The 23,658-nt window shown below is 48.5% G+C and overlaps 2 protein-coding genes across 2 annotated transcripts in view; both read right to left on the reverse strand.

The window, feature by feature from the left end:
- The window catches only part of LOC119399469 (TBC1 domain family member 9-like), a 705,668-nt gene that overhangs the window by 537,064 nt on the left and 144,946 nt on the right, over positions 1-23,658 (reverse strand).
- LOC119399472 (mitochondrial import receptor subunit TOM22 homolog) overlaps positions 15,455-23,658 on the reverse strand; it is a 15,812-nt gene continuing 7,608 nt past the window's right edge. The window contains exons 3-4 of the mRNA XM_037666274.2: positions 21,760-21,842; positions 15,455-18,482 (exon numbers count right to left, since the gene is read on the reverse strand). Of these exons, the coding sequence (XP_037522202.1) occupies positions 18,476-18,482; positions 21,760-21,842 (90 nt within the window). The 3' untranslated portion in view covers positions 15,455-18,475. The remainder of the gene's footprint in view (positions 18,483-21,759; positions 21,843-23,658) is intronic.

Genomic DNA, 23,658 nt, shown 5'->3' on the forward strand with positions numbered 1-23,658 from the left:
TGTGGAACACTCTTTTTTCTGCCTTTTTGGGCGTCACGTAGCACGTGATCTTTAAGAGCTGGCAGCTGACCAATAAACCCTCGCATACTATACCTGAAGGCATCAAGTCTGCCGGAACGAGACCCTTGCTATGAATGAAGGAAATAAGATTGCTTTTAAGGGCTCGTTTTTCTTTGTTAGACACAATATTAATGAGAACTAACAGACAATAATGCCACGCCCACTTCTTGTCTTGTTTTGATGTATTCGGGTTTGACCGGCAGGGACGGTTATCAACGCTCGACGCTGTCCGCGAAGTAGTGTTCTAGAAGCGTCCCGATTGTAGTAGATCGGTTTGTTATGATTGCGCCCCGCACGCGAACGTTCCAGCTTTGTCTAGAGATAACGCCGCTACCAGCGATATTGCTGGAAAGTTCGATAGCGCCTGTATAAAAGCCGACGCGCTTGATCGCTCGTCAGTTGATCGACGGTCGACGCCCTATTCGCCGCTATCAGTGTATTGCTTTTCAATTTCCCGGCCACAAGTTCGGCCAAATAAAGAGTTTCATCTCTGACGTGCTGAGTGCTGCCTTCGTCAACGTCACGACCACGTGACATCTGGTGGAGGTGCTTCCCGGTCCATGCACAGAACGCCCCCCTCCAGCCGTGAGCCGAGCCCACACCGTCAAGAAGACACCGACCAGCGGGCCAGCCGCAGGCAGCAAGGTCTCCCACCGGAGTACGGGCCTCTACCCGTCAAGACCAGGAAGACCCCGACTATGCCCACCACATCAGCGACGGCGACAGCACCCATGGCGCCTGCACTTGTGCTGCTACATCAGCCGAGGGAGCCACCTACCTTCCGTGGGTCACCGCTTGAAGACCAGGAAAGTTGGCTTGAAAGGTACGACCGCGTCGCCCTTTACAACAACTGGACTGATAAGGACAAGCTACGGAACGTGTACTTCGCCTTGGAAGACACCGCTCGAACATGGTTCGAGAACCGAGAGGCCACGCTCACAACCTGGGACCTTTTTCGCGCCGCTTTCCTGGACACGTTCACGAGCGTCGTCCGGAAGGAAAGAGCCGAAACTCTGCTAGAGACTCGTGTACAGCTGCCGAACGAGAACATCGGCATGTACATTGAAGAAATGGTCCGCCCTTTTCGCCATGCTGACCCCGCTATGTCCGAGGAGAAGAAGATCCGCTTCCTAATGCGAGGAGTCAAGCAGGAACTCTTTGCCGGCCTTGTTCGTAACCTACCTCGGACGGTCGCGGAATTCGCCTCGGAAGCCACAACGATCGAAAAGGCGCTTGAAATGCGTACGAGACAGTACAACCGCCGGATTCCCACGACGACCTACGGGGAGGTTCAAGCGCTGCAATCCGACGACCTGCAAGACACGATCAGAGCTATCGTGCGGGAGGAGCTGCGAAAACTGTTGCCGTCCTCGCAGCCTGAAGTAGACTCGATTGCTGACGTCGTGCGCCAGGAAATACAGCAATCCCTGGGAGCACCTCGACTCGTGCAGCCTGTGCCACAAGGGATCAGCTACGCCGCTGCAGTCCGCCGCAATGCTCCTCCTCGCCCGCGTCAAGACGCCACGCCGCCGCAGCAGTTCCGTCGCCAGGCACCGCCGCCGCCACCACCGACGTCATACCGCCGGCCAGCGATCCGCGCCGAGGAAGACCGACGTTTGGCGCGCCCCTGACAACCGCCCGCTGTGCTACCACTGCGGGGAGGCCGGCCACACGTACCGCCGCTGCCAGTACCGACAGATGGGACTACGCGGATTCGCCATCAACGCGCCGCGCCCGCAGCCAGGCGAACGGCCTCGCGACATCGACGACTACCTAACCGGAACGCAGTGGCAAGAACGACGACCTTCACGCTCGCCGTCGCCCGGGCCGCTACATGTCACCGCACCGCCGGCCGTACACTGGCCCAAACCGGGGCCGGTCGCCTAGCCCGTATCCGGAAAACTAAGGGCAGCAATCGATGGAGGTGCGGTTGCTGCACGACGAACTACCGAAGACCCTCCGCCGACGACGACGACGTCGCGACGAAACCTTCAGAACACGACGCGAACCAGACAGACCCCTGACGACGAGATCTTGCGGACCGAAGAAGACCCGACGACGCAACATGGAAGCAGCGGAACAAACCGACGCAGCCGTGACCCGACGCCGAGACCCAACCGCAACGCAAGACGACAAACTAGCGACCTCGACGTTCTCATCGACGGCCACAATGTCACCGCTCTCGTCGATACTGGAGCCGACTATTGCGTCATCAGTGGGCCCTTCGCCACGAAGTTGAAGGAAGTTAAGACCGCTTGGGAAGGCCCCGAAATCCGCACCGCTGGAGGCCATCTAATAACGCCGTCTGGAGTCTGCACAGCAAGAGTCACAATCAATAATCGCACGTATCCTGCGAGTTTCGTAATCTTGCAACACTGCTCCAGGGACGTCGTACTTGCCATGGACTTCTTAAACCATCACGACGCCGTCATCGACTTAAGAACCAAATCGATAACCCTATCGTCGGACAAAACGACACCGCCAGATACGAGTCCATGTCAACATGGCCTGAACGTGCTCGAGGATCAAGTTACCATCCCGCCTCGCTCCAGCGTCATAATTTCCGTCAGCACCGAAAAAGCTAAAGACATCGAAGGTGTCATCGAGAGCGATCAGCGTTTGCTGCTAGACCGTGACATTTGCGTCGCAAGGGGCATTGCTCGGTTGCATGACGGAAAAGCAAGCGTGATGCTAACGAACTTCAGCCAGGAATACAGACACCTGAGCAGGGGCACGACGATTGCATACATCGAAGGAATCTTGGCCGTCAGTGATGCGTTTGCCTTTTCAGATTCTGACTAAGCTACGACGACGATCCCTGAGCCACCCTTCGACGTAAACCCAAGTCTTGCCGTTCGCCAACAGCAACAGCTTCGACGCCTTCTGCAGGAATACAGGGACTGTTTCTCGTCGTCATCGCGGGTCCGACAAACGCCCCTTGCTAAAGGGGCGTTTGTCCTTACCAATTTTGTGGCTTGCGCATTCTTTGCTGTAAGCGTTTCCTATAGCTCCAGGTAGCATGATGCACGCACCAAGATTCATGTATTCTCGCTAAATAATATAATATCGCCTTCTGATCTTGACAACTTTCGGTTTCGGTTTCTGGGCACCGAGGTTGGGCAGTGACGTAGAAGTGTAGGAGGCGTGGTCACGTGACCACACAAGGCTGTGACGCACTTCGCCTGGAAGCGATCGAAACTCGGCGAGTGATGTAGCAACCGGTGCTACGCCAGTACTATAGTGAATTAGAATATATTCTAGTTCACTACAGCCGGTACGTACGTGGCGGAAGTGGCGGAGGTCCGGAGGTCACTCACGTTACTACAGCAGATTAGGTGTGACGTCACTACAACTTTCGTTGACCATCCTACAGATCTACGTCAGTGTTGGCGCGCTAGCGATGGGTTTCGATCGGGAGAATGGGCATTTAGGTACACTTTGGAAGTGAACTAAAATATGTTCTAAACGTTTGCAGTGTCCGACCCTTCGTGGTGGAATGTCCTTGCATACAGAGGAAACCCACAACAGGCTTGTTATAGCCTCGAAATTTGATGGCACCACCCTTTACGCATCATAACAGAAGAAAATGCTCGACCACTCCGTCAGAGTCCCTACCGGGTTTCGACGCGGGAACGGGAGGCCGTTAAGAAACAAGTCGATGAAATGCTACGCGACGACATCATCCAGCCGCCCAACAGCCCGTGGGCGTCTCCCGTGGTGTTAGTGAAGGAGAAGGATGGCACCCTACGTTTCTGCGTCGATTATCGTCGCCTGAACAAAATCACAAAGAAGGACGTGTACCCTCTCCCACGGATAGACGACACCCTGGATCGACTCCACAACGCGAATTACTTTTCGTCGATGGACCTCAAGACCGGCTACTGGCAAATTGAAGTCGACGAGAGAGACCTAGAAAAGACCGCCTTTATAACACCGGACGGCCTGTTCGAGTTCAAGGTCATACCCTTCGGTCTTTGCTCGGCACCTGCGACTTTCCAACGAGTCATGGATACTGTATTAGCTGGCTTGAAGTGGCAGACTTGCCTTGTTTACTTGGACGACGTCGTTGTGTATTCCTCGAACTTCGACGAACACCTCCAGCGACTTCAATCCGTACTTCAAGCAATCAAGAACTCCGGGCTCACCCTGAAGCCAGAAAAGTGCCGCTTCGCGTACGAGGAGCTCTTGTTTTTGGGTCACGTGATCAGCAAGACTGGAGTGCTCCCAGACCCGCAGAAAACAGCTGCCATCGCCGCTTTCCCGCCACCCACCGACAAGAAGGCCGTGCGCCGATTTCTCGGCTTGTGCGCCTAATACAGACGCTTTGTCAAAGACTTTTCACGGATCGCCGAGCCACTAACGCAGCTCACAAAGACCGACGTCGAATTCAGGTGGCAAACAGCGCAAGTCGAAGCATTTCATGAACTGAAACGACGCCTGCAGACACCTCCGATACTTGCGCATTTCGACGAATACGCCGATACGGAGATTCACACCGATGCAAGCAGCATAGGACTCGGCGCCGTCCTCGTGCAGCGGACGGGCGGACTGGAAAGGGTTATCAGTTATGCTAGCCGGTCGCTGTCTAAAGCAGAGGTCAACTATTCCACAACAGAAAAGGAGTGCCTCGCCATCATCTGGGCTACGTCAAAGTTTCGCCCCTACCTCTACGGCAGGCCCTTCAAAGTTGTGAGCGACCATCACGCCTTGTGTTGGCTAGCTAACTTGAAAGACCCTTCAGGTCGCCTCGCACGGTGGAGCCTAAGACTTCAAGAATTTGACATTACTGTCGTGTACAAGTCCGGAAGGAAACACTCCGACGCCGACTGCTTGTCTCGTGCCCCCGCCGACCCACCAACGCCCGACGACCAGGATGATGACAGCTTCTTGGGAGCCATAAGTACCGAAGACTTCGCCGAACGACAGCGAGCCGACCCGGAACTAAAGGGTCTAGTGGAATACCTGGAGGGCAGGACCATCGTTGTCCCAAAAGTATTCAGGCGAGGATTGGCATCATTTTCCTTGAAAAACAACGTGCTCGTGAATAACTTCTCTCCGGCCCGAGCCAGCTACCTTATCGTTGTACCTTCGGGTCTGCGACCAGAAATTTTGCATGCCCTGCACGACGACCCAACGGCTGGACACCTCGGACTTTCCCGAACGCTCGCACGAGTACAGGAAAAGTATTACTGGCCGCGCCTTGCCGCCGACGTCACTCGCTACGTAAGGACGTGCCAAGATTGTCAGCGACGGAAGACACCGCCCACAAGACCAGCAGGCTTCCTTCAGCCGATCGAGCCTCCTCGGCGACCATTCCAGCAGATTGGGATGGACCTCCTGGGGCCGTTCCCAACGTCGACTTGCGGAAATAAATGGATCGTCGTGGCTACCGACTACCTCACCCGTTACGCCGAAACAAAAGCCCTGCCCAAAGGCAGTGCCGCTGAGGTAGCCAAGTTCTTCGTTGAGAGCATCGTCCTTCGACACGGCGCCCCAGAGGTTCTCATCACCGACAGAGGTACGGCGTTCACGGCTGACCTAACTCAGGCGATCTTGGAATACAGCCACACAAGCCACCGCCGCACCACCGCGTACCACCCACAGACCAACGGCCTCACCGAGAGTCTAAATAAGACCATCGCCGACATGCTGGCCATGTACGTCGACGTCGAACACAAGACGTGGGACGCCATCCTTCCGTACGTGACCTTCGCGTACAACACGGCCGTACAGGAAACGACGCAGATGACGCCATACAAGTTGGTCTACGGACGGAGCCCGGCAACGACGCTCGACGCCATGCTACCAAACGTGACCGACGAGGAAAACATCGACGTGACCACGTATACCTACAGCGCGCCGAAGAAGCACGACAGCTCGCCCGCCTACGGATCAAGAACCAGCAGACGACTGACAGCCGCCGCTACAACCTTCGACGACGCCACATGGAATACCAACCCGGTGACCGTGTATGGGTATGGACGCCAATACGCCGACGAGGACTTAGTGAGAAGCTTCTTCGACGATACTTCGGACCGTACAGGGTACTTCGATCGACGCCTCGGCGCACTCGACTAGGTTGTCCCTGACGGCATTACGAACTCTCAGCGGCGCCGTGCGCGACCTGGGGACTCTATTTTTTCCTTTGTTATTGTAATTTATTTGTGTATGCACTTGTTTTTTTTTCCTCTTCTATGTTCTTTCACAGGCATCGGGACGATGCTTTTTCAGAGGGGGGCAATGCCACGCCCACTTCTTGTCTTGTTTTGATGTATTCGGGTTCGACCGGCAGGGACGGTTATCAACGCTCGACGCTGTCCGCGAAGTAGTGTTCTAGAAGCGTCGCGATTGTAGTAGATCGGTTTGTTATGATTGCGCCCCGCACGCGAATGTTCCAGCTTTGTCTAGAGATAACGCCGCTACCAGCGATATTGCTGGGAAGTTCGATAGCGCCTGTATAAAAGCCGACGTGCTTGGTCGCTTGTCAGTTGATCGACGGTCGACGCCCTATTCGCCGCTATCAGTGTATTGCTTTTCAGTTTCCCGGCCACAAGTTCGGCCAAATAAAGAGTTTCATCTCTGACGTGCTGAGTGCTGCCTTCGTCAACGTCACGACCACGTGACACTTTTTTCTGCCTTTTTGGGCGTCACGTAGCACGTGATTTTTAAGAGCTGGCAGCTGACCAATAAACCCTCGCATACTACCTGAAGGCATCAAGTCTGCCAGAACGAGACCCTTGCTATGAATGAAGGAAATAAGATTGCTTTTAAGGGCTCGTTTTTCTTTGTTAGACACAATATTAATGAGAACTAACAGACAATAATGCCAAGGAAAGTATAGGAGATAGAAAGTAAAGTGGACGAAAAGATAACTTGTCGCCGGCAGGGACCGAACCTGCGACCTTCGAATAACGCGTCCGATGCTCTACCACTGAGCTACGGCGGCGGTCATCCCCCCCGTCCATGGGGCCTTGGTGAGTCGGTGGAGTCGAGCCTCGGAGCATTTGCCGATATCGCCGCTCGCGGTGGCGTGATCAACATTGAGTACATTTTGCTTGTGACGTGAAATAATTCCTCATTGAATAAAGCGATGTTTAAAGTGTGCCATTTCTGCAAAACAGCGCCCGTTTCCAAACCACTAGCGAGATCGCGAGCAGCACTGCAAGGCCATTTCGCAGGTGAACACAGCGACACCAGCGTCTCCGCGAGCTGGCTCGCTTCGCTTCCACCTGTGGTCTCCACAACGATGACGTCGACAAAGTTAATAGCATATGCTAACGCATTACATGTGAGTACAAAGCTTAGTCGTGTCACCCCCCCCCCCCACCCCTCCCGAAATCGCCCGTATAAAAATATTCTACTGTTAGGATGATTCATCTCAAAACAAAAATATGGAACTATTAATAAAATATCTAAAAAGTCACATAACTTATATAATGCGATTGTTACCCAAATTAATTACTGAAAAGTGGGTGCTTCCCTCAAGTACTCAAGGCACCGTAGCCAGGGGGGGGGGGGGCAAGGGGCCCGGGCCTCTCCCGAAATTTTTGTGAAGTAGGCGTTTTTACCAAAAATAAATAATGAAAATAGGTGTTTTTCTCAAATAGTCAAAGTTTTCACCAAGTGCCCCCCCCCCCCCCCCCCCGAAAAAATTCCTGGCTACGGGCCTGGCTTAAAGCCTTCAGCAGATACAGAATAATTTCGAAACATCGCAGCCACCAAGTCAGTACTAACATTAAACGTTGAACCAGTTTTCCCTTGAAGCCAGAGAACAACTTTGATTAGTAGAGCTTACATCATACGAGTCCAGCTTCAGATAGCGAAATATCGTTAAAATGAACAGCGCAGGTTCACTTTGTTGGATCTCTATTTTTGCGTTGCGCATATCAGAACTAACTTGCGCATAGCATAACCACAGCTGGCGGGCAGCATGAGCATCGTGCTAGATACGTGTCTGCCAACATGCACGCAACTTCACCACTTTGTATGTTATTTGCAGGCGCACCGCGCGTTGCGTTTGTCTGCCTCGATGCGAACCAGCTGCCTGCTGGTTCGGGGAGGACGCATGCACTCATCGGCTGACACGACCAACGTTTTTACACGACAGAAGAGCTTGAAAACTGTGAATTTGATCTGCAAATAATATGAAAAATGGCTACTCACTGCGACAAAACAGAAATTAAAAGTAGCCAAAAAATAGCCATGGAGCAAACTTGACTTTTGTCAACAGAGAGGGTCGTGAAGTAACCAATTTTAAAGTCCCTGAAAAATATATTAGGGACTTCAGCCAATTGCGCAAAGTAGCCATCAACACGGCAACCCTGTAAAGGAGCAGCGGCGTAAGTCTCCCTACGCGTAGGTTTCCCTATTTTTCCTCAAAGTTATGTACCAACTAGCCCAGCAACAAGTTCTTGCAGGTTTCCCATTTGCACGGGATCGAGTTCCCAGGTAGCACAAAACGGATAATTGACGTTTTTTAAATGTTTATCCGAGACAATAAAAACCTCTAGAAGACGTCACGGAATAGACGCTAAAGGTCTAGAAAACATCGTATATCCCGTCTAATGTCCGGCTAGAATCCGTTTTCAAGACAATCTAGAAAACGTTTTAAAAACATCGCAAAAAATCCCATTCTATAAAAGGGATTGCTCGATACCTTAAATGTCTCATTCCATTGTCTTTGAAAAGACGTTTTCTAGACGTTTTTAAGACGTCGTGCTGGATCTCTTTTCTTTTTGCTGTTTTGTTTTTGTGCATGCAATTAGTGCACGTTTATCGGAAGCCCTCTCTGTTATAGTAAATACAGTTACTTTATTCTGTAATTACTATTACAGAGTGAGAGCTCGGTAGATTCGCAGACAAAAGTGGTCATGTCGTAAATGTAAAACTGCAACGATTCCTGTACAGCATAGAAACGTAAAAACCACAAAATGAGATATAGCATGCGACTAGATAACATTATACAGAAGCGGCAAAATACCACAAAATATCGCGGTAGTTAAAATGCAGCTATATAGTATCCAACCTTCAAGAACACCACTTTAAAACGCGAAGCATTTCTTAGCGAACCCAAGACACTTCTATCTATCTATCTATCTATCTATCTATCTATCTATCTATCTATCTATCTATCTATCTATCTATCTATCTATCTATCTATCTATCTATCTATCTATCTATCTATCTATCTATCTATCTATCTATCTATCTATCTATCTATCTATCTATCTATCTATCTATCTATCTATCTATCTATCCGCCTATGTCTGGGTCCTAACTGACGAAAACTGACATGGGAGGGTAAGAGGATCTGACGAATATGGCTGTCTGGTCTTGACATGAATAACGTGAAAATCCTGTCGTGTACGTCGTCAAACCCTTTCCTACAGACACGTGTGGCACATACCCGTCTACCACGGGCCGCGGTGCACGGGTATGCGCCACAGTTCATTGAACGTTTATATCTACCCAGGAACGGTGAGAACAGACATTTGTACTTTATTAATTGCGAGAGCGTTAAGTAAAACCGACATCGGCAACGTTGACCCGACGAATGTAAATATTAAAAATTACGATCCCAGCAGGAATCAAACCCAAGAATTCTGGGTGGCAGTCAGGTATTCTACCAAAGAACCACGCCAGGTCTAGAAACTGCATTGGAAAAACACGCTAAGGCCTTCATGTAGAAGTTAGACTGTACAAAAATGGTCTTAAAAAGTGCGTTTTCTAGATGTAACAAAAAAAAAACAGATATAATGCGGCTTTTCTGTGACGTTTTTGAAACGTCGAAATTGGTTTAGAATCCATTTTATCCCATTTATACCTAAAATTGACGTTTTCTAGACCATGTGTGCTACCTGGGTTGCGACGCAGCCGGCGTTGACGGCCGGATGAGTCAAGACGGCCTAAAGTGTATTGATGGCAAACAGTACAAATCCGTTGCTGCTGTCATCAAAATTGTGCAAGGTTTATGTCAGCATTATACTATATGTCAAGACCAATATCCGGAAGACTGCTAAGTATGTATGCGGCCTTAATCCGAGTGAAGGCGGGAAAAAAAAACAGTTTCACCGCAAAGGCGAAGCAATGAATGCGATAGCAACAAATTGTAGTGTTACACGAAGTGAGGTTGGCAGCTAACTGTCTTGTATCCAATCTCGCGTAACTACAAAACGCTGGTGTAAGAGAATACGGTCGCTCCAAGGTGCGATGCTCTCCGCATAGTCACTTCGCGTTGAGAGCGCAGCATATGTAGAAGAGTATACGAGCCGCCCGCTGTGATGGCTTTCGAGATAGCGCGCGCACCGGCGATCACGACCGCGCCCTTAGATTCAAAGTTCAAAGTTGCTCCTCCCGCGACACTCCCCCTCCCCCCCCCCCCTCGCGTCTTTTTTCATGCTCGTTAAAGATGGGTGGGGCGTTTCCTGTCTGCTTCGACGGCAGGCCTCCCGAGTGGGGTGATGTTATCGCATGCACCCTTCGAGCAACGGAAACGGGAGGGCTCGTTTGATCTCTGCTTCGGCCGCGTTCGTCGCCCCCGCACGCGCGCTTTTAGCCGCGGTAGAACATACGATGCGCGGAGGGACTTTATCGATTTGGACTTCATACCGGAAGTACATGACGGCGACGGCAACAACCCGTCGAGACTGTCCATATAATTGCTATCGCAATAAAATGGCTGCGCAGCGCTTTGCCGTTCCCGCTCGCGGGATGCCATTTCTCGCCCGCTTTCCCGCAAACCATGCCGCCGACCGAACCACCAATTAGATCCTCCCGCCTCGCAAGGGCGTCGTCATAGCAACGTGCACCCGCACGCAGAGTCTAGCTGTTGGTCCTACCGTCCTGGGAGTTGGTTGCCCCACTCACGCCATCACGAAAGTATCCCGCACGGCATATTTCTCTTCGCATTGCCGACGTGGGAGTCACGTGACAGGAGTTGAGGTCTCGAGAAGCCTGCACTAGCCGGCTCACGGTTCTTCCCGCCGACCGAACGTGAAGCCCCTCAGCCAGGTCGAGGGGCTTCACCAACAATGGCACACAAGAACAACCTGTGTAGTGGCTAACTGCTCGGCTCCGTTTGTACTAATACATTGCTATAAATTAAGGTACACACATGATAATACATACACTAAGGTGCACCACCTCCAAACGTGAAACCGTTCTACCTCCTAGAGCAGGGGCGTAGCCAGAAATTTTTTTCGGGGGGGGGGGGGTTCAACCATACTTTATGTATGTTCGTGCGTGCGTTTGTATGTGTGCGTGCCTATATACGCAAGCAAAACTGAAAAATTTCGGGGGGGGGGGGGGGGGTTGAACCCCCCCCCCCCCCCCCCCTTGGCTACGCCCCTGTCCTAGAGGGGCGTCGCGTTACGGTCGTCGAAAAGAGCCGCGAGCCAGCGGGCGCAGGCAGCTCGTGGCCTCATCTCATTTATGGACAGCTTGCCGCGCGAAGGCGCCTACGCGCGGGACACCGCCGCAGGACGCTTTCCGCTGGTGTGTTCCTAAGAGGTTCTTGATGGAAAAAGGAAAAATAGAAAGGTGGGGGAGTGACACAGTAACTGTCTCTCAGTCGAGGACACCACAACCGCGTCACTTTAGGGGAAGGGGGGTAAAAGGGAAGGAGGAGAAGATAGGCCTCAGAGCACGGGGCAGCATCGTGGAGAGGGGGAGAAAGAAGAAAGCGGGAAAACGACGGTGCGACGCTACGTGTACGTGATGGCGTAAAACTTACAGCGTCATGCCGGACCGCACAGCTGCACTGGTCGCCCATCTTCACAGAGTGGAATGGCTGTGACCTTTTTTAGGTGCCAAATGCACAATATCATGATGAGGCACACAATTGAGAGTGAATGAACTTTAATGAAAGAAAAGCTGTAAGTGGTTTACCGCAGACGGTGCCCCTCTTCCAGGGCCCCACTTGCCACAGACTGCAATAACTTTGACCACCTGGCGTTCTTTAATGCGCACGTAAACATAAGCAGTGATGCTACTGGCTTAGACCACTTTGGAGCAGCTTTTGGAGCAGGCAAAATTGCGTTTTGGAGCAGCAAAACTAGCTTTTGGAGCAGGTGGTAATGAAGTAATTTCAAAGACACGCACTGTATTCGTAACAGACAGCCAATAAAAAAGCAATATTCTGCACGAATTTCAAGTGCAATAAAAGAATTAAAAGAACCCCGAATTATGAATATTAACCTTTTCATCTAACCTAACTGCAATTAGTAAACAAAAAAAGTGACGATAAACAAACACTGAGTCACAGCACCTTTTTACAAGTGACTAGGAAACATATCAGTTATCACAGATGAGCTTGTACATAAATATCACAGAAACAGCTCACTGCACACGATATAGAAACATAGCATTAATAAAAAAATGACTGAAGACAAAATGAATATAATAAGAATTTCTACATACTTGTACACCAAACATCACAGAAACAGCACATTAAATATCACAGCAAATTTTTCCGCAGTGATAAATAGCATCAGACTCAACAACAAATAAATAGGCTTTTCACAAAATAAGTTGACTCCCGCATAGCAGCATGGCTAATGATCAACTACAAAAGCATCGACGTAAAACACTCAGTACACTGGTATACCAATCAGGGGTACCATTCACGCACATGGCTACTAAATGTGAATACACATAATTAAAAAAAAAACAAATGCAAAATGACTACCAAAAAACTTCTCTTTCGGTGCTCCAATAAACTAGTGTAAAAAAAAGACCAAATGAAAACTGTCACAAGCACAAAAAAGATTAGAATAGCAACTTTTAAAAAATGGTCAGAAGTGCGCAGAAAGGTCACTTGCGGGCAGGCTTCTTTTTTATTTTCAGCCATTTTTTGAATGGCCATCTCAAGTCGAGATTTCCCTGAAGCTAAAAGAGAATTTCCACTTTCAACTTCGGCAAAGTCCTTTGTTTTAAGACCATGGGCAATCAGAAGTTCAGCATTTGTGAGCATCTTCTTAGCAGTCTCCACTTCCTTTTGGAGATCTTGACCTTCGCTGCTTGGGCCTGCTTCAGGCTCCTCACGTGGCCGCTTAGCCGACTGTTCTTTCTCCAAGGCAAGGCGTTCAGAGTACCTCTTTGAATTTCTCACCACCCTGAGAATCTCAGGTGTAATAGCGTAACTACTGGGGTCAGAGCCAAAACGCTTACCATAGGACACAACATGGCGAATGCCATTGATGCTATCTAGTGTCAGCTGAGCCCTGGCCTGCAGTAACTAGCGATTTTCGCTGAAGCCTCTTTCTACATCAGCATTGCCGTGGGGAATGCCGCGCACGAACTCCAGTTAACGTTCACGCACCTAGCAACTCATTGGACTGAAGCAGCATGCACGACCGCCAGCTACAGCAACAGTACAGGGCCAGAGAACCGACAAAGCCGAGTATGGTTTGACTTGGCTCGTATTGCATCCTGTACACTTGTACAGCGCGATGTCGCTCTCAATGGGGGAACCTCATGTACAGTCAACTGCCGATTTTTCGGACGCCCGATTTTTCGGACATGCTCGAAAATTCGGACGCTTTCGCGGCACCGTCACCAGCCCCATAGACTTCAATGTATTAGAACGTCCGAAATTTCGGACGCTGAAGCTATTCCGCGTCCGATTTTTCGGACTTTCTGCCCAAATTGCAGGTCCGAAAGGCATTATTTGACGCCCCCACCTCTGCCGCGTCTATTATCTCGTAGGTTCGAACCAGCGCTTTCGCGAGTCGATCTGCTTGAGACAGTAGCAGAGTCCGAAAGTCAGCTTTGCCGCAATGCCGAAGCGTTATGGGGTGAAGCAGACCAGAAATTCAAAGGGGCCGCTATCGCGGCGCCGTGCGGCGATGTTACGGATAAGCAGCGGAAATGCACTGAGGCGTGATGGCGGCAACTGGCACACGCGCCAGTACGGCTTAATCGCTGACAACCCTTACGATAAGTATCTTCAGTTAACTGCTCGGTAGTGCACGTGGCCTAGCGCAGTTGCATGCGTACTGCACGCATTTAATAGGCGAGAACCCAAATGCGCCGCGCCGCCATTCCTGCTGCGTCTTTGTACGAGACCGCTAAGTGCGCCGCATAGACGCGTTGCCTTCGCGGACGAAACCAGCTCGTCATTAGGCAGTTTTAGAATAGCGTACGCTAAGTTAGCGTTAGCGTTTGCGGCCCGCTATTTCCGTCACTTAACGGGAGCCCGCAAGCGGTTAGCGTATGACGCATGCGCAGTTGCGCGAAAAGCCAACGCAAAGCTTTGCGTACGCTATTCTAAAACTGCCTATTGCCGCGCCCGTGTGCGGTCAGGAACTAAGTGCGCATCACGAACCCTTTCATGATAAATGCGTGCGTACGATTCAGCAACAGTAAAGTGACGGCGTCCGTCGGCTTAGTTGGCGATGTGCTGCACACAACTAGAAACGATCGGCTTGACACGGCAGCAAATGCTGCGTATCGGCGGCGGATTCGGCGATGTGTGAGCGCATCGTTTACATGCGCACACGCATCGGAGAAAGCCGGACGAGTCGTCCGCTCTTCCGCCATAGTTTCTGTGTTCCGCGTCATCGTTTACAAACGCTTCATGCGAGATAGCCGTAATCTATTCCGCGCTTTGCTGTTATCGGCGGCGCTCATCACAAGATGCAAAAGTGGCGGTTGGCACGTACGTAGTTAAGCGGGGTTCGCGGCAGGTACCGAATGTATTTGCGAGAGCCTGGGCGCGCACCAAAATGCCCGATGATTGTACTGGGAGGCATTAAAGCTATTTCGGACGTTGCTGGGGCGATTTGACCGCTTCAGCTAAATAAAAAAGCATGAATTTGATTTTTCGGACGATTTCGCGGTCCGAGTCCGAAAAATCGGCAGTTGACTGTAGTTAGTTTCATTTCTGAAAGTCGGAGTACACCCCTTTGGCGCAGGCTTGGCGCAGAATCGCCAAATTTTGAGGAAATGTAGCAGGTTGTAGCAGCCAGGGCACTTTGGCGCAGTCTGGCGCAATTGGCGCAGCGGTAGCATCACTGCATAAGTGTACACTCGTGTTGTTGCATTCTCCCTCCAGCGGTCTCCGAGGCCGGGAATTGAATCCGTGGTCAGGAAGTGAATTGAACTGAGTCCTTTAGGATCCGTAGCTCAGCAGCCCCACAACTCAGGTGCTAAGCAACCATGGTGGGTTGGAAAGTGCTGGTTGTGTCCCGGAAAAGAGAGCCAAATGAATGCAGTTCGCATCACAAACCTTCCTTGAGAAGTTCACAACCCAAGGCCATCTTCGCCACTGCTTTTCTTGCACCATCCTCCCTGAAGCAAGGAAGCTTTTCATTATTGTTCCAACAGAATCAGTGAGGGCATTTTTCAATGTTTACCCAAGGGCAACACTGCGCAACAAAGTTTTCAAACACTCATGTTTATTTCAAGTACTACCAAAAACACGAGGTGCTCCCAATATTTCACTAACCAGGCACTCGATATGGACGTGCAGGGAGTCCCAGAGCAACAAGGCTACATCTAAAGCAACAAGTGCACCATGCCGCAGTGATGCAATGACAGATTTACCAGCCTCATGTGTGCACTTCTTTCAAGAACAGCTGGGAAGCTTGCTACAAAAAACAGATGACAAACAGTGAATACACGAACACAACCTGTGTAGAGGATAAGTGCTCGGCTTTGTCGGTACCAAGACATGAAACATATTGCTGGGAAGTACACAGAAAATAATACAGCCACGAAGGTGCACCACCTCTGACAGACACTGCAGAATTCATGCTGTCAGCCATAAGAATGCTCTTAATGAACAACTGGCTAAATATTTTTTGCACAATATCATTCACTCGATCTGTGTGCATTATTCTGTCGCCTCACTGTAACCAGAAGTAGCTGCCTGATTTGTATTCAAGCAACTAGAGAGAAATGCCCTTGCATGTTTACGCAATACAAATGATAGCTCGCCCTGTTAGCACCCTTCTTACAAACTGAAGACACGCGCATTGTAAAACCCTAGCCTTTTCACGTACCAAAGTGGAATGTTGCAGCTACATTGCGACATTGGCCTAGCATTTTCGTCTAGTACCCTAGCGTAACAGATAAACATTTCCAGGCTAAGTAGTTATCTGTTTTTACGTATTTTGGATTATACACGTGTAACAGATTAACTTTCTTGCCCCAGGCCAATATCAATGACTGCTAGCCTAACCACCTATACCGTAACGAACCTTCTGCACATGACCTTATACAATGGCCAAATGCGCATGAATGACATTACAAGGATTAAAAAAGAACAAGAGAGATGGACACATATCTGTAGCATGCCACACTTGCATATTCACGCCTTGATTTGGTAAATCCATCGTACTAGTAAAACTACAAAAAGAAAAGACTGGATGCCATGGCTTGCTGCTATTAGAGCACAGAACATTAGCAGCACCCACATTGTCTTAGCTGTTTACAGTGGCATCACACATGTAATCAAACTAGTCTGAAAACATGTTATATCCCGACATCCCCGTTTTCTGCATGCAATGGTCCCAGCATGCCACCAAGTCAAGATTGTGCTGGAGACAAGCAAAATTATAAAAAAGGCTGAGATACCCAATACAGCGTTAACTGACCTGTCGCTGAAGAGACTACAGAGTGAGGAAAGAGGGCACCTTTAATATGTCACTTAAAAGCATGTTTTCCATAACAAATCAAGTTGAAAATGAAGCGCTCTTACGTCCCTCCTTTTTGTTTCTATCCATGTCTTCTTCCCAGGCACTATTATGTTCTGCATGCTTGTCTCAAGAATGCACAACATGGTCCAACTGTGCTGTCTTCAGTGTTCATGGCACAGCTCTGTCCAGGGTGGCCTTTGCAAGGACAAGAAGACATGTGCTTGGGCAAAGCTACCCCTTGAACCATGCAATACGGCAGTTGCAGCCATACTGAATACAGTCAACATTAGTTTCATCTACTGTAATATCCACAGGAAACAGTTGCTTAAACTGTCTGCGCAACTATTTTTTACAAAAAGGAGAACCTGTGCCAATACTGCACATCCCAACAGAGCTGCATTCAAAATTTGTACTAACATCTCAATGACAGACGTTAGTGCAAGTCTCCGTGTGTTTCATGCTTCCATAGCTACACCAGTTCCAAGTTATGTCGCAAACGAGCATGTAGACCAAGCTTGTGCCACTGCCTTCAAAAGCCAGTGCCAACTAACGGCACCAACCATTACCTATGACCATGCGAAAACAAGCCTATGTAGTATACACACTGCAATTGCAGTCTTTCCTAAATTTAACTTTGCCATCCTACTCCCTTTGAAAGCGCTGGGTGCTGTCTTGCAAAATGGGTTGGACTTGAATATGGTGCAGCAAACCAAAGCAGCCTGGGGCCATTAGACCCTAAGAAAAAAGATGCAAGCTCCAACAAGGACAAAATGTAGTTGAAGCATTCGATTGCGCAGCAGACGTGAAGCACAGCACAAACATACAGCTAACTGTGGTTTTAGTGCAAGTGCGTGCTGTCTTGTATTAAAAAAGTGGTGCCCAGTGAAGTGTCAGTGATGAACACAGCACGTTGCCCAAAAATAACAAAGTAGCAGCAACAATGCACTGAGAAAAAATTACTTGGAACATGAGGGTACAGGTTGTTAAAGGGCAGTGTATTTTCAGGAAACATTAAAGAAACCTTTGTTTAAATCGATACCCAAAGCATGCGAGATCCAATAGAATATTTTCATGCACAGACATCAAAAACTTGCAGTTGGGAAACAGTCTGCATTAAAGATACACATTACAGCCTTCTGCTCTGTTCCAGTTAAATACAAGCGAACATCCGTGCGTTATCATCACTAATAGAATGTTTGCTCAAGTGAAACAGCCTGTGCCGTAATAGATTACTACTACTCATTGTTCCGACGGATTATGTAGCTTCATGTGACGTTCTTTTCAAATTAGTTTTCTGGGAGCGCTCGAGTGCTATCAACACTGTGAACTCGTGGAGTGAAAACACTTGCATTTTTCGTCAAATAGCTTCCTTTATTCAACCACCCCAAACTGTCACGTCGACAACTATCAGGCAGCCGGATATGCCTCAACAGTGAACCGTACCAGAACAATCCGTTCAATGACAGTGTCAAATAGGCTAGGGGATGTATTTACACCTGAAACAGTACAGTGGCACTTGCACCCTGGAGCCACTGCACGATGAACTACGCAAAAATACAAAAAAAAAAATTGGAAAGCACAGCCACGCTGTCTATAAAAAAAAAATGGGGGAAGGGAAGTGACAGTGCTGCTTTTCAGACGTGGTAGATGACTGCGGCGGTGCGTAGCAAATGTGTGAAGGCCAGTTCATTGGAAAGCACATCTTCGACTTTGCACGCTCCACGAAGAGCCACTTGTCTTCCACCGTTGCTGCTGTCAGTTCTTCTACAAATGGGACTTTACCTCCTGCCAAAAAATAAAAATGTAAGCAATCACCACCTAACCAAGGATGGGCAAATGGTAAATTTCTAGGTTCAAATTGAATTCAAACCAAACAGTGATTTTGTCAAATACTTTTGAATCAAACAGTTCGAATAGCATATATCATATATTATAAAGAAAAAAGAGCATATTTATCATGACCCAACATGCACAATGTTTATAAGGATTGGAACTAGGCCTATGTTAGTGTAACTCTTTTGGTACAAAGCAAAGTGGGAGCAACTCTGAATCGTAGCAACATCTGAGTAGCAGTAGGGGGCAAGTTATAAGCGGTAAAATGTGTTACATATTAAAAATTTGCTATCCTTTGTGCATATAAGCCCATACAACAAGCTTTGAACTTAAAAAAATAATTAATCGAAGTGCAGGTAATATCTACATTTAACCTTGAAGTGTTGCTTCATGGCAGTGCTGATTTCCCCTGGATAGGCGGTTTCACGGTATAGCAGCTTTATGCAGCAGCGAAAGCACCTTTCCAGGGGGGTTACATGCGGTCAAATAGACGTTCATTCGTTGCTTTCTATTTGGAATTCCGCATAATTTAAACGCATGTTGAAGCAAATTCGAATAATCTAGTATGCATTCAAACATTCGAAGCCGATGCCTAAACCTAAGCTTCACCCCCTGAAGATGAGCTCAGCAAGTCAACACGTATACACTGCCCTGAGATCATACATGGCAGAATGTCCCACTTTTTCTTATGAAAGGCTATTTCAGCAAATTCATGCACACCCTTCTGTTTCGTGCACAGGGTGTGCTAGAATTTCCACTACAATAACACAACCAAATCTGACTAAAAGCTGTGAAGTGAACTTTTCCACCACCTAACTCAATTTTTAGTTTTTCTGTTCCTAGAAGAAAAAAATCATTTGGAATGCATTTATTGTGCTTATTCTATCAACAGCACAGTAAAAAAATGAATAATTCGTGAATGTTTCTTCAAAAAAGAATTCAGGAGCCTTTCCCTTATTGGGGAAATGGGAGCAAGTGACGCTTTGTGTGGGCATACCTGACCTACTGCTTTTCTATCATTTTCTTTCTTTCTTATGTGTCATGCAATGATTCCTTGTAATGTAAGTGTTCAGTTTTATAATAGGTAGTGGCTGTCACCGTTACGCAGTTTCCGGGCTGAATCGGCATACAAGAGGACCATCGCGCGACACGAAAAGGCAGTTTAGAAATTCAAATTTGTCAAAGCTGGAGTCTTCCTGAAATGTGCAATTCCTGATGCTGACCTTATAAATTGTCCAGCAAAAAGCTTTTAGTCTGCCAACAGGAAATCTTTCAATGAAGCGCCCATAGAAAGTGTACTGCATCCCAACTGATTTTTGCATCATTAGTAACATGCATTCATATGCTTCAGATCAATTCACATTGGGCAAGCATGGGCGCGTGACCATATGCTCAAGGCACTCACTTTCAAATCGCGGGCACCCGGGTTCAAATCCCACTCCCAGAAAGAAAATTTATTCAGTTTTATTTTATAAATTTCTTTGGTATGCACCAGCTGTGGGTGAGGGCTTTTTGGAACACTTTTGGAGCGCACCGAGCAGTGGCTACGTGAGTGCAAAAAAGGCAGCAAGAAATCCCATCCTGCAGTGAAACATGTTCAGCTTCCGCGCCGTACACACGCTAATTTTTCACATGTATAAAATCAGGGGCAGTGTGGCTAGGGTATGTCCACCAAGTCACCATTCACAATTTGAAAAGTACCTGCGCCGTAGAAATAGAGCGCCACCAGCAGCTGAAGGAGTGGTGGCACGGGAAAACCAACATAGTGGGGGCTCGTTTCCAGTAGCAAGCTCGGGGACATGAAGTGCTCGCTTCGAGAAGCGAAATCTGCTCAGCAACACACTGTTGCTGAACTTTTCCATGGAATTTTGAGGGTTGCTGAGCACCCGCAGCGTTAACTGCACATATGGACGTCGATTGCGTACGTCCACCATTTCTTAATCACTTTGCAAAGCCCACTTTTGGAGAAAAAGACAGCAAGTGCTTGGAATGTGTCACGGCAACGTGATGACCACACAAAATCGCAGTTGTCGCCTATTCAGAGATGCAGCTCTTAATGTAAAACTAATTAACATTGCCCACCGGAATCGCATAAATAACTGTGCTACAAAGGCTGCGTGTGGTCTTCCACAAGCTGCATCACCATGCATTCACATTGCGGAGCATATGTGCGTGTGGAACGTTTTATGTAGAACGGCTTGCAGCACACATAAACGTGCAAGCTGGCGCGTAACTTTAAAGTATGGACACCAATGGCATTGAATTGCGACAATAGCTGTGTCTGCCTCGTAAATAAAATGCAATTTTGTGCAACACGTGTGAGTGACAAACAATCCCAGGCATGTTCCATGAACTGGAATGAAACGGGAGCTACAATGTGGCAACCTTGAGATGCGTGCTTTTTTAAGCTAGCAATCTGAGATAACGTAGTCTCACACTGCAATACGTAGTCAGATGCTGGCACGCAGGCAGAGATTAAAGCGCATTTTACTTTGCTTGTGAATGGCTATTGTGGCCGCCTCGCATTGAATCAGAATGCAAGGCGCTTGCCGCCCGGCACCAGTGTCTCATGGACAAGATAAGACGAATAAAACGAAGGATGAGAACTCCCATTTTGAAAAGCCTTTTCTTTTTTTCTACATACGAAGAGCCGACTGGATGTCAGATCTGCTTTCAGGTTGCGCGCCAATCACAGGAATATGTTTATAGCTGCGTCACCAAATAGCGCTGTGGCTGTGATTGCAACCACTTTTTGGGAAACAAAAAACAGAGAAAAAAAATAGTGATTTCGTTTTTAAATAAAAGGTGATGGTTTCAGAGGTGCTGTGCGCTCGTTTCATCAGTCACACACAGCCTTAGTTTTATCACTGTTTGTTGGTGCGAATTTAGTTTCATTTGAAATCTGTAGGCATCCCCGTGAGATGCGAATTACTGAGCTTTTACTGCATTGGAATGCTATGGCAGTGCATAAAAGCTACACGTGAGAATTTCTCATTGTGTGGCACATCTGCGTTGATATGATAAGGGCACTGCTGCTCTGTATAATGTTGCAGAATGACAAGACGATATTTTGCTAGAACTATGAGCACAATTGCAATGTCTTTCAGAAATTCCAAATAAAGTAGGCCTCATGGCAGGAGAGGAGTTAACAAACGAACCCCTGCAAGCTGGCAGCAAGTCATTCGAAGTCGCATAAGTGAACGGGTAACATGCTGCCAGCCTTCCTTACCGTTGCTGTGGTCCGGGACCGATCGGAGGCATCATACCAGGTGGTGCACCGCCAGACACAGCTGCACTTGGACCCAGTAGAATCTGTGAGAAGACAGAAATGGGCAGTGTGTCATCACTTTAAAGGCACACCCAATACCAGCAGCATATTATTTAGGCTAGCCGTACTTACGAGAACGCTAGCTCATTACACAGAGAGGAAGGCTACGAGTGAACTTGAGTGCAAATATGACTGAGTGCCAAAGGGCTTAAAGGACCCCTGACAGCAAAATTTTTGTTGGTGACTTTTTTACTGTAATTTGTAGCTTTGGGTCTGGTAATCCCTAAGTTAATCGTAAATGCTCTAGCGTATCGTATAACTAATTCTAGCGTAGTTAATTGTGACCATTTTAGCGTCACTTCATAAAACGGCCGCCTAAAACCACAAGAAACTAGCGACCCATGCGGGGAGCGTCAAAGACCACGTGCACTCAAGCTGTGGTGACGCCGTGCGCGGTAGCGATTGAAAGTGTGTGGGTGCCTCGGTATGTGTTAAACGTGCGCCCCGCAAACCTTCTGTGACGTCCACAATTACTCGCTTTACTCGTTGTCACCGCGGGGCCTCTATCTACGTCATACCAGGATGTCGCAAGGTGCAGCCAACTCAAGTGAGCACTCATGCTTACTTTAAAACCAAATTAAGATATCTTAAAGGCAACGTTCGTCGCTAATAGTCGGTCAGATGTGCCCCCGTATACAGAAAAGTCAAACAACACAAACATCTCGAGGTTTCAATTTTGGTGTCAGGGGTCCTTTAAAGGAACACTAAAGGCAAATTACAACTCAGCGTGGACTTTTGAAATACCATTCCAGAAACCTCGAAGTGCTTGTTTCGTGCCAAGGAAATGCTTAGTTGGAAAGAAACTCGCTGTTTGGTGGTCTGCATACCGTTAGCGCGATTCAAACCACCTGCCTCTCAAAAACTAGTGATGTAAACACCCCCCAAAGCTGCCTTTAGCGGGCGCTACGCCAGCATCTTCTGTTATCTGGCATCATTGTGCCTCAACTGGAAATGCATGCAAGAATGCTTGTTTTCATACACTTTGTTATCCACTGCTGCCTGCATTGTAATGCTATCTCTTTGTGAATGGAATAATTACAACGAAGCACTTGATACTCGGACACTAATGTGTTGCGTCAGGAAGCGGCGTGTGATCCGGGCGTCCGTGCAGGAGTGCAGTGCCCTATGTGCACGCCACTGTTGCACCGTGTTGTCGAAATGCAATGCTATCAACATATGTATACCGTGAAATGTTTGTGCGCAGCCTACACTTGAGTGATCCACGTCGGACCGATGTTCATCTCCTCTGAGGAGTCGTGCAGAAGGCGCCTGACAACTCATTGGGCTTTGGGGCATGGAGATGGACGGTTCATGAAAACAGCCATAAGAATGATATGTAGCCCTTCCTATTATACAGTTTTATTTTTTCAAAACCTTCAAACCATTTTTTTTTCTTCCATTTTTCTTACATGGGCATGCAGCATTCTGACAAGACCGATGGAACCGGACTACATGGAAGCAGTTCTTATAAAGGCGGGTTATAGACCCTTTTCATAAATACGCCACCTGACGGTGGGCTTTTCGTCAGTTTCGCTTCGCAAAGGAGCGTGGGATAGCCAGCGCCATCGTGGGGCATGGAAAGCGAGCCGTCAATGCGTGAGTGCTGTGATGTTTGTGTTCGCGGCTAGTTCTCCGTGTCATCTGCTGAAATCTCACCGTCTGTGGTTCTTGAACGAGTTCTTAGTACTCTCCGTTGGTCTTTCTGAGGTGCTTCCAATGCACATGAGCAACATTTTGTACCCTTCAACGGGTTGGACGAGCAGTTTGGCTCGACTGCCGCGGTTGCGGGACCGTGACCAC

Source organism: Rhipicephalus sanguineus, chromosome 7 (genome assembly GCF_013339695.2).
Source record: "Rhipicephalus sanguineus isolate Rsan-2018 chromosome 7, BIME_Rsan_1.4, whole genome shotgun sequence".
Lineage (NCBI taxonomy): Eukaryota > Metazoa > Arthropoda > Arachnida > Ixodida > Ixodidae > Rhipicephalus > Rhipicephalus sanguineus.